Raw genomic sequence first — 14,976 nt, 5'->3', positions numbered from 1 at the left:
TAAAACTAAGGAGAAATTTCCCTAACAGCGAGAACAATTCGCCAGTGGAACAGCAGACTGAAGTGAAATCCTATCCCATTTCAGACAACTGGCTGGCCAATCTCTTCTTAAAAACTTCCAGGGTTGGAGCATTCACAACGCCCGGAGGCAAGCCATTCCATTGATTGTTCTAACTGTCAGGAAGTTTCTCTTTATCTCTAGGTTGCTGCTCTCCTTGATTAATTTCCCTCCATTGTTTGTTTTCTTGGCTTCGGGTGCTTTGGAGAATAGGTTGACCCCCCTATGCCAGAGGTCTCCAAACTTGGCAACTTTCCGACTTGTGGACTACAACTCCCACAATTCTCCAGCCAGCTATGCCGTCTGAGGAATTCTGGGAGTTGAAGTCCACAAGTCTTAAAGTTGCCAAGTTTGGCGACCCTTGCCCTATTCTTTGGGGCAGCCCCCCGAGATTTTAGAAGGCTCCTGTCATGTCATCCCTGAGTCTTTCTTTTTATCAGATTTGACATACCCATTTCCTGCAAACATTCTTCGTATGTTTTAGCTTCCCCTAACCCTCTTTGCTGCTCTTCTCTGCACTCTTTCTAGAGGCTCAACATCTTTTTTTAAAAAAAAAAAAACATCGTGGCGACCAAATGGATGCCGTATTCCAAGGGTGGCTTTATCTCCTTTCGCTTCCTCCGTGGACGGACTTCGGGGAGCCGGCCCTGCGATTGCAGAGGCGCTGCAGAGATTGCCCGGCTCCGGCTTTTGCCCCCTTTTGCAATGGGGAAGGATGAGTCTGGGGGAGGCTTCCCACCGCCCCGCAGCAAAGAACAGCCCGAAGAGTTACCTGCAAATCGCTAGGCGTCCCCGCCCCCTCCCTTGGCCCAGCCCAGAGCCGCTCTGGCGACGTCCCGGGGGTGGAAGAGCTGCCTTAAAACTCGCCCTCCTTTTCTCTCGCACTCGCGCCTTCCCTGAACCGTGAGAACCTTGCCCCCCGGGGCACCCGCCTGTCCCAAACCCGTGTAGAAACGACCTGCAGGAGGGCAAAACTTGGCCCCGGCCGCCGGCGCGCTTCTCCAGCGGGAGCCTTTGCGGGAACCGGGAAACTGCGGAGCGCTCGAGGGTGCCAGGGTGCAAACATGGAGGCCCCTCGGATGGGGAACCTCTACCTGGAAGACCCCTTGCTCCCGGGATACCTGAGAGCCCACCTGCCCGCCCAGGTGGGTGAGCGCCAAACGGGGACTCGGCGGTGGGGCCGCAGGGCTGGCTCGGTGCTTTTTCGTCGCCTTTGCTCCTCCGTTCCCTGTCACTGCCCAGGTCCATTGACCGGCCAGGGACTGGAGGGTGAGATGCCCACCCGGTTGGGAATCCTCGCACGGCCGGGTAAGGGGATGGACTAGAAGACCTCGGAGGCTCCTTCTAATGGTTCAGTGGCAGAGCCAAGGGCGGTGGAAAGCTCCAGTTCTCTGCAGTTTAGATTTTCGGAGCACTTCCCACCTGCTGTTGTAAGGCAAAAAAGGAGAAATTAAAATACCTGGAGTGGCGGACCCTTCCCTGTTCCTGGGAATACAGCAAAAGGTGCTCCCTTGCCTTAGCAGCCAGAGTAGCCTTTTCCCCCTAGCGTCTCCCATTCCTCTTCCAAGCACAGCTTGCACCCTTTTAATGCTGAAGATGAAGAAAACAGAGTCTTCCTCTCTTCCTGACAGGGCCTTAAGTCATAGGAGAGGCTGTTTCCCTTAACCTGGATCTCTGCCTCTTATGTAAGAGTGTCCCCTCCAACCTTCTTCAAAGGGGTGCTACTGTACAATTCTCTTCCCCCAGCCAGCTGGTGTGAGGTTACAAAATAGGACGGGACAGTTTACATCATGCTGGGAAGGAAGGAAAACTGGCAGAAGAATATTAAATCAGTAGAAATTGATTAGGGACTTAATATGTTCAGGAAGGGGGAAGTTGAGTTTCCATGAAAAGGGCTCCATCTCCTCTTGAGTTATGATGGCAGAGTTGGATCATGTTTTTCCTGAAGTAGTTTTAAACTTTGATATTTCCATTTTGGGGGACCCTGTCGTAATTTTGAACGCTCACTGATTAAGTCCTTGTTCATTAAGTGAGGACTACCTTTAGAATGTCTCTGTCTCAGCTGTTTATTCAGACAAATTGTGTAATGCAATATTATCAAAAGGAGAAATCTTTAAGCAAATACCTTTGGCACATATATGTTTCATACCATTGCTTATCCGAGGGAGATGGGCAGTTAATAAATAGGAGAATGGAATGTTTACATGAACATCCTGATTCTGGAAACACAAATTTGCAGCCTTGAAAAAAACAGCAATGATCCAATTCACGTATTAGATTACAGCAATAGGGTTTCAATACGATACAATACCATTGCAAACAAATTATACAAAAACACATCTTAACTTGTAGCATCTACAAGTTAAGCACCTGTGGTCTTTTAAATATTGCAGTTCACACCATTAGCCATGGTGGCTAAGGCTGTTCGAAGTTTCTGGCTCAGCCACATTGAACGAGTGACAATTTCTACCACCTTTACCTTATGTAGTGCAACCTCAAAATTGTTAAATCATGTGCAATTGTCACACATTTTGTAATATTCCACCACAAGTAAACCATCCATACCACTAGCAGCTCAAAGGTTATAAGTCACTTTTTCCAAGGCCTTCATAACTTTGAAATGTTGTTAAACAAATGCTTATAAGCCAAGAACTAGCTGTACATTTATATTTGTTTTTTCCTCCAGCGGCCCAAAGACAAATCATGCATTAGATTCCCACTTAGGCTAAAGAGCTAAACAAGCTCTGGAAGCCTTGGGAGAACCACAAAAAAACTTTGATTCTTATATCCCTCTTCAATGCTGTATTTTCATCAATAGTTTTACCCAAGAAAAGGATGATGGGAATACAGTGAACTGAGCTTGAAACTGAGCTCGTATACATTCTGAGCGTTCTTTAGGAAAGACACCGAGAGGCAACTTGGTTGATCTAAGAACTAACCACAAACTTAGCTTGTTTGAAGAAGCCACACCGGATGAAACTGCTGGCCACATAAGAAAGAAACCAGCAGCCCTTCAACTTAGCTTCTTTTGTTCCTTTCAAAACGACCTTCTGGTTCCTGTCCTACCCCTCTTCACGTTCCATATTTATGCATTGACCATGTAGGTGTTCGCCGAGGTGAACATTGATCTGGAACGGTTTGGAGCTCGTTTGAGAGATGAAATTGGCTTCTTGGGCTGTGAGTGTGAGCTAAACCCTCCTAGATTATTGCATTTTGATGCCTGGGGGCAACGTGTGGACCAAGTGATCACCTGCCCAGCCTGGAAGAGGCTGAAGGACATCTGTGCTGAGGAGAGCCTTGTGGCTGAAGGTTATACAAGGAGATATTCCAGTTGGAGGTACTGCTATGCTTTATGGGAGCTATGCAAAGCCATGTGAACCTGTTTGGGTCTCTCTTGCATATTCTTGAATCCTAGCATGGCTTAAAGTTTGGTAGGGTTTTTGTTTAATAATAACTGATTAAATCCATTTCATTAAAGTCCATTAACAGTTATCAGAAACAACAACATATATTTTAACCTAATAACCCAACCTTATAGTCCTTTCTTTTCTGGTCAACAGGACCTGTCTACTTTACCCAAGTACATTTTTTTTGAGCGGGCAGGCCCCCCTGCACAAAACTATCTCTACATTTCAGGGGGTATTAACCCTAGCATGTTGCAGTCCTCTGCCCAAGCAGAGGATGTAAAAAAGTTCCATATGAGCTGAAACTATAGCTGATGTCCTGTTGTATTGCCCCCTCTATAACGACTTATTTACCAGATTAAATATCCCAGAAATTCCAGTCTCTTTTATATACAACTACTATTATTGGATTGGTATAATATGGTAGCACTGAACGAAGCTACGTTTTGCTACATTTGTCTTTAAAATTAAGCGGTCCTTGATCACCCACTGATGATTTTATCCATCAGTTGTAATACTGTATATTACTACATAATGTCCTGTCCTGTTCTGTTTTATTTTAAAGTTTAATTTTTGCCCTGGTCTGTGACCATAATAAAGATTGATAGAAACCTGCCCATGTTGCTTCTTCTCACTTATAGATGTTAGGTTTTTTATTATTTTAACTTTTTCTTTTATCCTCTACTAGGATAAATTTCACACACACACACACACACACACACACACACACACACACACACACACACCACTCTGCTTCTACTGGTCTACTACCGCAATAAACTGAATTGGTAACTGCTTTTTGGATATTTGGCTCTGCTCTCTTTGTTCTTCAATTCACCAACAGCTTCCTTGGTTTCCTTTCAGTTCCCTTCCTTTTCAGTTTCCAGTGTTTCAAATCTGCCATATAGGCATTTGGGGAGGAATGCCAAGTACACCTTCGTGTATTTTTCTTTTCACAGCCGTGTTTATCAGATTGCCAAGGTGTATCTTTTTATGCCCTTTTGTGCTTGCTATGGATGCCCTCTAGCCATGACTGATGGAGCAGTAAAAGTAATTGAGGTAAGTCTTTAATGCAAAGGGGGAACTGCTGGACTAAGTGACTGTTTTTGTTATTTAAACCCCCCAGCTGTCTTTAGTAACATTTGTAAAAAGTCTCTCTGTCCTATCTTTCTTTGTTATGCCAACAAATTGGGCCTAGTTCTAGTCTGGCCTAGTTCCTTTCTGCTGTGTCCCATAGAGTACAAAGGCCCTGGTGACTGTCCTCCTCTGTGCTTGCTTTAGACCATGACCCTTGAGACCTGTAGGAGTAGTTATCTTTGGAGAAGCTCCCTTGCCCAACTTTGCTGCTCAGCGACCGTTGCCATGACCCCGTTTGGCAGCTGTCCTGCTGTGCCAGGGGTTCCTGACTGTCTTCAAGGCAAGAGATGCACAGCGGTGCCTGATGGTGATGATGACCACCGTGTACTTGTATTCCTCTTGCTTGCGTCAACCCATCTCATATGGGAATGAAAGGCAGGGCTGACAGATACGTCATCTCTCCACCCATCTATATACAGTACCTGCCTTTTGTCTCTTGCTTGCAACTCCACCAGTCTTTAGGTATCCCAAAACCCCTGGAAGAAGCCTATGCTCATTTGACCTCAAGTGACCCCAAGACCTTCTGGATCTCTGGCCAATGGATGACAGAACGCAAAGGCGGCTCTGATGTCGGTAAGGAGGTGCAACGTGGGAGCCATACAGTTTACCGAATAAGACTGTATTTGGGTAGGCTGACTTATTCAACAGCATTTGCATTTAAAGATGTTAGGGTATTTTTCTCACAGGGTTTTGCTGGGGAAAATAGGAAGAGGGAGTTGTGAAGGTCACCATAAATTCCTGAATGAAAGGCAGGATCAAAACCTAAGTAATCAACCAGTGGTCATCTTTTAGGGAAAAAATTCCCAGCACAAAAATGTATTTTTTTTTTCCTCAGGAGGTGGAACAGAAACTGTTGCACGGGAACTTCCAGATGGCTCCTACAGTCTGCATGGTTTCAAATGGTTCACATCAGCTGCTGATTCAGACATGACGCTGACATTGGCAAGGATTGTGGGCCCTGATGGGCAGATACAACAGGTCAACCCAAAGAATATGAAACAGTAGCTTGCAAGTAGTTGCACGGTTACTAATGTGTTGCGCGGTTACTAATGTCCGGATACCAGCTCCGTTTATTTGGTCTCACGCTAGCAACTTTTGTGTGGCAGGGCTCCAGAGGCCTCTCTCTCTTCTACCTGAAAATCTATGAGGATGGGAAGCTGAACGGCATAAAAATACAGAGGCTGAAAGAGAAGCTGGGCACAAGGGCGGTGCCAACGGCAGAGCTGTGGCTGGATGGCGCTCGAGCACATCTGGTAGGAGCCACAGAGAAAAGCATTTCCTCCATTCAGCACATTGAGAGGAGCACAGAGACTCGCCTAGGAAAGGATTAAAGATCGAAGCATTCGCAACAGACAGCTGTTCAGGCTCTGCGTGAACGCTTCTGAGGAGGGGAAAAGCTACGCAGGGGAAGATCCTCAGCTCTAGTGTCTGGTGCAGCTTATTTGAAAAGATTAGATTAGTAACTAAATATTAGTTTTTAAAGTTGTTAAGAACAAGAATAAAAAGCTTGAGATTTGCAAGCAATGTCTCAAAAGTCTTAGAAACTAGGGGCAGGGAAAATAGTTCTCTTTTGTGCATCTATCAGCAAATTGTGATGGAGTATTTATCTTAATTGCTACAGTTGGTAGAGGCAGAGATGGGGCCAGGGGCGTCTGACAGTTATCAGCTGCCTTCAGAGTCAGACATCAGTGAAGCAGAAGAACAGCTAGAGCCTGTTCCCAGTGTGTGTATGCGCAGAGCTGCCAGACGAAGGGAACATCTGAGGAAAAAGGGCCGACTTGGGAGTAAAGCCACAGATGGACGTTGAATGGCCCCTCCCCTAAAGAATAAAAGAGGAGCAAAGGGGGAGTGGGGCTTTGCAGGAGACAATTAGTTCCTTCCAGCATGCTTGCCAAGTATTGCTGTGTCTGAAAGATATTGGCCTGGCGCCTCTCCAAGCCTGATAAAGGTTTGTAATTGGGAACTATCGTGAAAGGCTGTTGGCCGGGACTTTGTTGGAGAGGAAATTCATTGTAAATTAAATAAAAGGGACTGATGGGGACGAGGACTCTTGGGGGAAGCCTAGGTCAGAACTGCAGTGAGTGAGTGAGTGTGTGTGTATAAATATATAAAAATTAAAATTAACAATTAGCTAAGATTGTGGGGTATACCGTTGAGTGGCAGTGGGATCTTATATTCAGCAACCATGTCCACAATGGCAAGCCCCATACGGGTCCCTGGCCAACTGGCAGAGGCAGGTTTAAGACCCTTATGGAAAGCTAAGAAGGTGGCGATAGCTGTCATCTTGAGGAGTATGATATTCCAGAAGCCAGGAAAAATATGGTTTTAGCATTCCACATGGCTCCAAAATATTATTCTTTTGCTTGTTTTGGGAACCTGGCTTCATTATCCCTCTGCTCTACAAGACTTTGTGCACTTGTAGAATTAGTTATTTAAACTGAATTGTATGTTTGTAGGATCAGTCTTTAGAATAAAACTCGCTTGCTTGCTTTCCTAGAAGCTACTTGCTCTTCTCTTTCACAAATCCTGAAAATGGTATTTTTACTTTTGCAAATGTATGATTTAGTTTACTTGCATCTAGGTTTTTCAGGGGAACCAGATATCGTAGTCTGAAGCTATTTCTTTATGTTTGCAGATCTCTGCAGAAGGCAAGGGGATGGCTTGTATTGCCAACATGTTGAACATCACTAGGATCTATAATACCATCTTTGCAGTTCATCATATGAGAAGGTAATTTTCAATCCACCCCCTGAGAAGTGGAAGCAACTAGGAAGAACTGGGCAAAATTAGAACCAAATCTGTTCTGTTCTGAAGGATAATTAGGCAAAGCTTAATTGGCACGATCAATTTGAAAATGTAGTTTGGAATCTCCTGACTTCCAAACTGCTACTTGAATACTCTTGTGGAGTTTTTTAACTTTTCATCTTTTAACTTTTCCAAATAAAAGTCTGCTTGTGGATCAGTTTTATTTATGCATATTACAGATGTGAGTGGATTTGGGACTTGACCATAAATTGGACTTCATTTATATGTGGGATAGTCATTTTCTTACAGAGAAGGGCTAGCTTTTATTTTTAAAACAATTCTTGTCCCTAAAGGCCATGGGAGATGTGACGTCACCTGAAAATGTTGGTCTTCAGGTCTTCAGTAAGACCTGAAGTAAAGGAATACTCAGGTGTATTAAGTATTTCAACATCTTCCCACATGTATTTGTGAACTTTGTTTTAAGCAAAAATAATATGCCAAGAAAAATACCCATTTTGTTCTCCAATATTGGCAGCATGTTCCTGAGTGGAGGGATTGTTCCTGTAGTCTGTATGAAGAGAAATGGAAATAATTTTGCTACCTAGAAGTTGCATTGATAAAGAGGAAAAGTTCTTAGCATTTTTATTATATTAATGTTATGCCCCTCCAGTGTATAACATTATATATTGACTTCCAGTGTATAATATTATATACTGATTCCCCTGATGATTCAACTTAATTAAAGAATGAAATTAAATTCTGGGAAATATCAGAAATAAATTTTAAGTAGGAGCAAAGGCAACAGTTAATCCCTGTGGCTGGCTTTGTTCCCATCCATAGAATTGTCGACCTGGCACGGGATTATGCCACCAAAAGAGAAGCCTTTGGAAAACCCCTTAAAGATCACCCTTTGCACATGCAAACTATGGCACGAATGGAGGTGAGCACACACCCTCTTGGGTCCAGGTGTACGTGGGAAAGATTCCAGCATGTTCTCCTACTATTGTTTGGAATCAGATGACAGTGTAGGGAAAGTAGCATACAATTGGAGAACTTTAACAACAGAATGAAGCATATAAGATTCAGAAAGTTTAACCCACTATAGAAGGAGAGGAAGTTTGCTGTCGTAGTGAGGGCACAAGGCTGGGAAATTGGGAGTTTGAGTTCGACCTTAAGTCCAAAGCCAGCAGGGTGACCTTGGGCCAGTCATGCTCTCTAAGCCCTAGGAAGAACCAGCAGGCAAGGGCAAATCACTTCCAAAAATCTTTCCAAGAGAACTGTAGGGATTTGTTCAGGGATTTGCCACACACAGGGAAACTTACTCCAGGTGGTTGTAGAGGGAGGAAGCGGGGGGGGGGGAAGGGAGGAAGTTGCCAGCCTTGCTCAGACAAACCGCCTTCCCACTTGTGCAGGTGCAGACCCAAGCAGCGTTCCTGCTGGCGATGGAGCTGGCGAGACTGCTTGGCCTGGAAGAAACGAAGATGGCGACGGAGCAGGAGAAGCACATGCTGAGGCTGCTCACCCCTCTCGCTAAACTTTATACTGCAAAACAGGTCACACTCAGTTTGATGCACCATGATGGCAAACCTTAGCTCTGCTGTGCATGCATGCACATGCGTGCATGGCGGGAAGCACCCATGCGCATGCGCTTTGGGCACTTGATGCCCAAAAGGTTATCCATCATTGGGCTAAGCGATGTCCTCGACTGGCAAAGAGGGCACCTCTACAGGGCAGATGTTCATGGGAGCTGAGGGGAGGAAAAATCTGTTATATTTCTGACTGGATGTTTAGCCATTGAGTCTCTTGGTTCAAAGAATTGGGAATCATTGTCAGCCCCTCTTCCCCTAACGTTTATTCAAAGGCATCCGTTTTAGTCACAAAGTCATGAATTCAGATGCCTTTGAATGAAATGGGTTTGTCAGAAGAAGAGCTAATGGATTAACATTTACATATCTGGTGGGCTGTTGTTTGTGCTTCTCCCAGCCTGGCATATTTGTCGGATGTGTAAACAAGTCAGTTTGTATTTCAGGCTATCGCTGTGGTCTCAGAAGGCCTGGAATGTTTCGGAGGACAGGGCTACATGGAAGACACAAACCTGCCTGCCATTCTTCAGGATACCCAGGTGAAGAAGCACTGGAGTTTTTTGTTTTTTTTTGCTTCTTCTACTTCCTTCTTTCTTGCAGCCTGGTGCTATTTTAGCGGGGGAAAGCAGCAAGAGAAATTTGCACCTAAGTTCCTTTGTTTCACCTTTTCTTCCTGACATTAGCTTGTTATCGCAGAGTTCTGAGATCATGAAGAAAAGGGGGAAAAGTAATTCAGGCCTCTTATTACTCAGAAAGTTCTTTCTTGAGGAATGCAGTCTCATAATGAATATAATAAACTGAACATTTGTCTATGAAAAAAATAACAGTGGCATTCCGTCACGCTTGGAGGTGTTCCAAATACTTGGAAACAAATCCCTTACAAAGGAGTGCTTAAATGCACATTTGTAAAGTCATGACTGACAGCTGTTATTACTTTTAAGCAATTCTAGTGAGAATAACACATAGAAATGCAGAGCATTTATTCATAGAAATATTAAAAAAAACCTCCTTATTCATGAGTCTTTTTGGTGCTAGACTAGGAATGGAAAACCCAAGAAAACCATGGAAGCTATTGGGAAACTTTGGGACAGTTATGCCTGGTCAGCCCAGCCTCCAGGTTGGTGCTCTGGCATTTATTTCTTGAGCTCTGTTTCCGTTTCACTGCCAGGTGATGTCAATCTGGGAGGGAACCACGAACATCCTGTGCCTGGATGTTCTGCGCTGCATTTTCAAGAGCCAAGGAAAAGTGCTGGATGTCTTTTTCTCCACTGCCCAGGTAGGCACCCATACCCGAGTTTGTCATACCACCTATAAATGTTAAAATTTGAGGTGTACTTGGTAGGAGCAACAGGCTCAGTCGGCCTCATGTAAAACTGAGGTGGTCCTTGTTGACGTCGATGTGCTGCTATTTAATGTGTCAGAACATATGATTGGGGAGGCATTGTATTAAGTAAATTTGAGCTAAATGCCAATGATTTAAGATCAGTTCTACTAGTCCCACCCACAAATTATGGGTAGGTAACACTCAAAAGACCAGCACGGTCCTTAGCCTGAACAAAGCTGTGACGCTGATCTCCACAGGTACTTAGGTCACCAGCTCATTTTGAGGTGCCACTAAACATATCCTTATTTTATTTGCAACCATCTTGGGGGGAAATAGAGAATCCTATTTTCAGAGAAGTAGCAGCCGAGTAACCTCTTTTGCTAGCCGGACGTACTGTGAGTTATTAGGTGTGTTTGTTCTGGGGGTTCCTTGCAGACCAAGTTGGAGGCAGCTACTCAGCAGTCCGAACTGCAGGCTTCCGTGCAAATAATTCAGAATAATCTGCAAAAACTCAAGCAGTTTGTTCGAAGAATGGACTCAAAGGGAGAAGCTGGCTGGCAGCTTGCAGCGAGAGACTTTTCCTATACTTTGGCATGGACCTATGAAGGTAATGAAAGAATTGCCTCAAAATCTTGTGCTTCCTTACCACAAAAATCATCTCCAGTGGTTGAATGTTGCTCAGAAAGACTCTGAAACAACCCAGCATTCGGGGTTTGGATGCAGCGCTTATAAAAGGACAAATATTTTCCAGCACAAAAAGCTCTTGTTGTAAAGTTGGAGCAGACAGGAAACCAAACCTGATTCCAAGCCCCATAGCTGATGGCAAGCAGGCTAATTAGAGCATCATTAAAAACTAGCCTGTGGTAAGTGCAGCAGCCCCGAAGGTGGCAGTGGGGTGCTACTCTTCGAAATCTAAGAACACCAAAGATAACCGTGCAAGATTGGATCGATCGAGGAGTCAGGGAAAGCCACAGGTTTTGAGCTGGGATTAAATTTGACATCAGCAAAATTAGTCTTCTCTTCTATAAATGGGATTTGAAGCAGCGCAACCCTTGGGGTTTTAAGTCAAGAGCTCAGCCAAGCCTCTTATTTGTCGCCTGTAGCTGCTGCATCACCTTCCTAGGCATACTTCTGACTATTTAACAAGCTCAGTATTCTTTCCGAATTCCATAGCTCATGCTGTGAACCGTTCTCCCCAAATCCAAGCTTGGCAGTGGCAAAAGAAGCAGCGGGAAGACCTTTCTTTAGGAGAAAGGGGTTCCTGGAATGCCATTAATGGGAATTAATCAGAAGACTTTACAAGGATCTTGCAAATTATTCCCCACAGTGGAGAATTCCCCATGGGGTCAAGTGTGGAGCTGATTCAGGTTACAGGGTAGATCTCATTAGGATGACGGATCAGAAATGTCCATAGACTGTGTGTTTAATTCCCACAGGAGTCCTTCTACTGGAGCATGCCGCCAGGGCTGGTGCATCAGACACAAACATCTACGCTGCTCAGAGGTATTCATTAAATCTAACACCAAGACTGAGAAACCCAAAAGATTGCACACACTAACGTGGGAAACGCGCATCCTGACTTGCCTAGGCGCACGCCATTTAAGTGAGCGGCAAGGGCTTGTGCACGCTGGCCGCTCGCATGGAACATCCCCTCTCCCCCCTCCCCACCGGTCCACAAAGCCGCCAACATTGGGAAACTCTGTTCTAACTGGTTGTGTGAACAAGTTCCCTTCCTGGGTTCTGGGGAAATCATTCACCTCTGTCCTAATGAGCGGGTATGCAATAATTTGTTTACACCAACTCAAGATGCTCAGCCAAAACCTGTTTCTCCAATTTTTTGATATATATGTGTCATTAAGCTCAAGGCTTAATCAAAGCTTTGTGTTATATTCTTACTGAATGTTGATTGTCGCAGACCTGCCATCAGTAGTTAAGATGTGCCATTACCTTTCAATCATAGGAGCAGGAAGCAACGTTCAGGTAGATGGGTCTGAAACTAAGAAATCCTGTTTTAATTTGAAGACAGAAGGCTTTCTTCTCTCTTCTACAGGTGGTGTCAGGAGAACGTCTGCCTTGTGGACAGAGAAGAGAAGGCTGGTTCTTACAACTCTGAAGCAGTTTCCCTGGATAAATCTTTGGTTTATGATGGGTATTCTTCTCTGCGAGGAAAGCTGTAGCAAAGTATTAGGAATGTGAAAGAAGCCAACATGACCTGGGTGAGAAGTGTGTCTGTATTATGTATGCGTATACGCGAGTCTCAAGTTTTCTTTTCAAAACAAGTTTGAAGGGACCCATGTAGACAACGTTCCCACATTAAAAGCGCCTCCATTGTACGTTAAATGGTCAGTTGGCTTCTGAACTCACAAACTGACTTTTGAAATAATTTTTAAAGATAGAAACAGTGTCACTGCTCTACTTTAAATATATAATTTTAAGCAATCTTTCCCATTTCTTGCTCTCTGGATCTGCTGGCCTTCAACTCTCATGTCTCATAGAACAGGTTATCCACTAGGCAATGGCAGTTGAAGGACTCAGTAAACCACTTAGAGAGGGGCTGGAAAGTACTGCGAAGTGGTATATAAGTCTAAGTGCTATTGCTATTACCATAATTAGTAATCTAATTGCTGGCAGCCTTTGAAACTCCTCTATTTAGCATTACAACTAAAGATACAAACAACAGAACAGAGAGTAATTAAGCACTTAAAGCAGTTCAATTTTTTTAATTTTTTAAAAAACTATTTTAATTGGTACAAGAATGTGAACTACAGTAACCAAATGGAGACAACCGGATACCAAATAATAGTGCCTTTGCTCTTTAAAAAAAAATCATTGGACTTGCTGATGCTGGACTTGATGCAATGGACCTTTTCTTGGATATAATTTCCATAAAAATAAACTTTATTCTGACTCTTCTGCTTTACTGTATTCCACATTTTTTTTTCATGAAGATCCACTGTTGATTTCCTTTTGAGTTGAGTTCCTGCATTCCTTTTATCTAGACGTCAACCATGAAAACTTCCATAAATTTAAACGTCATACTTCCCGTGGTCAGCTGTTGCTGATGAAGCAAGTCCCAAATTACTGGAATTATTTGCAGATCTGGATAGTGGAGGATCTAAGTTCTGTTTGCAGGGAGAGCTTGCTTTTAAATGTTTACTGAGCTGAGGGGAAATGGATGCCTCTGTTTAGTAAGGGCTAGTACCGTTTAGATGTTATAAGATTCACCCAAAATGTCAATGGATACCTGCTGTAATGGTTGAGTTACTGACACCAAGTATAAGAACAACAATGGGAGGTACAGCTGCCCAAAAAACATAACTGGCTAGTGCAGAACAGCTTCACTTTTCCAATGTTGTTTTGATAAAGAAAACAAAAAGCACCAAGAACAATTTTTCCAAAAGGATGTTCCAAAAAAAAAACCCCAGCTAAAAGCAACCAACTAACACAAAAGACCTTAAGTTAAATTGGATTACAAAGGTCATATGCCAGCATAAAGCACAACTTTTACTGTGGATGTTCAGTCTTTCATTAAACCTTCTTTCTCGGATGGAAGCCTCTGATTGCCATTCACTCATCCAGAAGCTGGCTGGCTTGTTGGTCTCACCGCAGTGACCAGAACCAAAGTATAAAACTATCGGCACCCAATCATAACAAGAGAAACCCATGATGTCCCAGTTAAATACCCCACCCCCCAAACAAAGTCCACATCCCCAACAGAACTAATCCGATTGGCTGGCTCAGTGGCCTGGGGGAAATTTCCATAAAAACTTCAATGACTTACCGTCCTTTCAGCCAGGTAGGATTCCTGATAATTGGAAATCCAGAGAAACTGGAAATATTAACTGTATTCCTCTTTGTGGAATTCCAAATGACTGCAGAGTTGCAGCCTGCAAATCTTTGCCAGACCCACACATTCACAAGAAGTCTCACCTAGGTGTGTACACTGAACCGGCTGAGCAGAGAAGGCAGCAAAGGAAGGTTTTAAACAACGTGAGATTTGCCAAATAGTACAAATGGGGGAGAGAAAAAAAGTTCGTTTATTAATATGAATTGTGTCGCTTGAGAAACCCCAACTATGGAAGGTGGGGTTAGCACAATTAACTGGGAAAACAAAAAAGCGATGCTGTGGTGTCGTTATACTGGACAGGCCATTGTGTCTTCACAAGTGAGGATTGTAGCGCTTCTAACTTTGTCTTTTCAAACTACGTTCAACAATTCTCAGGAAATTGATTCAAGTCCTCCCCCCACCCAGCCTTCAGTCCCAAAGGAGGACACCAAATTTTTCAATCCCGCAAACTTTGCAAGGAAGAAGATTAATAGGGACCAGGAACAGATAACAGACTCCCATTGAAGATTTACTAGCTTATTCCAAAAAGAGAAATGAAGGGAATCTGGTCTAAGTTTCAATTAATGAAAGGATTCCTTACAGTGATCTAGGAAAATAAAATTGTCTGGTTAGTTTTTAAATGTGATGGCCTTGAAATTAAGGGAAGTTTGAGCAAGATAGAGACCTCCAGATTGACCTATACAAGGATTGGGACATATAAAAATTAGGAAGTAGCTCAACAATTGTTCCTGTATGCAATCTCTAAAGTTTATTTCATTTTTTCATATATATATTTAAGCATTCTAGAGTATTGAAGTCTACATTTGACAAAAAGTAAAAAATATAAAATTTTGCTCTTTTGAAGATCTATGCAATTCTCTCTCTCTCTCTCTCTCTCTC

At 43.5% G+C, this 14,976-nt stretch overlaps 2 protein-coding genes across 2 annotated transcripts in view; one reads left to right on the top strand and one right to left on the bottom strand.

The window, feature by feature from the left end:
• The window catches only part of HORMAD2 (HORMA domain containing 2), a 34,445-nt gene extending 33,544 nt beyond the window's left edge, over positions 1–901 (bottom strand). Inside the window, exon 1 of the mRNA XM_087913174.1 lies at positions 830–901. The gene's annotated coding sequence lies outside the window, so the exon portion shown is untranslated. The remainder of the gene's footprint in view (positions 1–829) is intronic.
• LOC113448066 (acyl-CoA dehydrogenase family member 11-like) lies at positions 759–13,163 on the top strand. Its single transcript, XM_026718628.2, has 14 exons — positions 759–1,202; positions 3,162–3,394; positions 4,421–4,520; positions 5,054–5,171; positions 5,434–5,576; positions 5,705–5,851; positions 7,234–7,328; positions 8,184–8,283; positions 8,756–8,896; positions 9,373–9,465; positions 10,095–10,202; positions 10,686–10,857; positions 11,687–11,753; positions 12,301–13,163. Exons 1-14 carry the CDS (start codon positions 1,122–1,124, stop codon positions 12,425–12,427), a joined length of 1,725 nt encoding a protein of 574 aa, XP_026574413.1. The 5' UTR covers positions 759–1,121; the 3' UTR covers positions 12,428–13,163.
• The last annotated feature ends 1,813 nt before the right edge of the window (positions 13,164–14,976 follow it).

The sequence above is a fragment of the Pseudonaja textilis genome, chromosome 15, assembly GCF_049901715.1.
Source record: "Pseudonaja textilis isolate UNSWEBS1 chromosome 15, rPseTex1.2, whole genome shotgun sequence".
Lineage (NCBI taxonomy): Eukaryota > Metazoa > Chordata > Lepidosauria > Squamata > Elapidae > Pseudonaja > Pseudonaja textilis.
Note: the sequence above shows the minus strand (reverse complement) of the source record. Positions and strands in the feature narration are given on the sequence as shown.

Bases quoted from the DNA above. Each gene is read 5' to 3' on its own strand.
- LOC113448066 (XM_026718628.2), top strand. From the start codon at position 1,122: ATGGAGGCCCCTCGGATGGGGAACCTCTACCTGGAAGACCCCTTGCTC. The intron at 4,521-5,053 runs GTAAGTCTTTAA...CAACTCCACCAG, and splicing joins GAGCAGTAAAAGTAATTGAG to TCTTTAGGTATCCCAAAACC. The intron at 10,858-11,686 runs GTAATGAAAGAA...TAATTCCCACAG, and splicing joins TTTGGCATGGACCTATGAAG to GAGTCCTTCTACTGGAGCAT.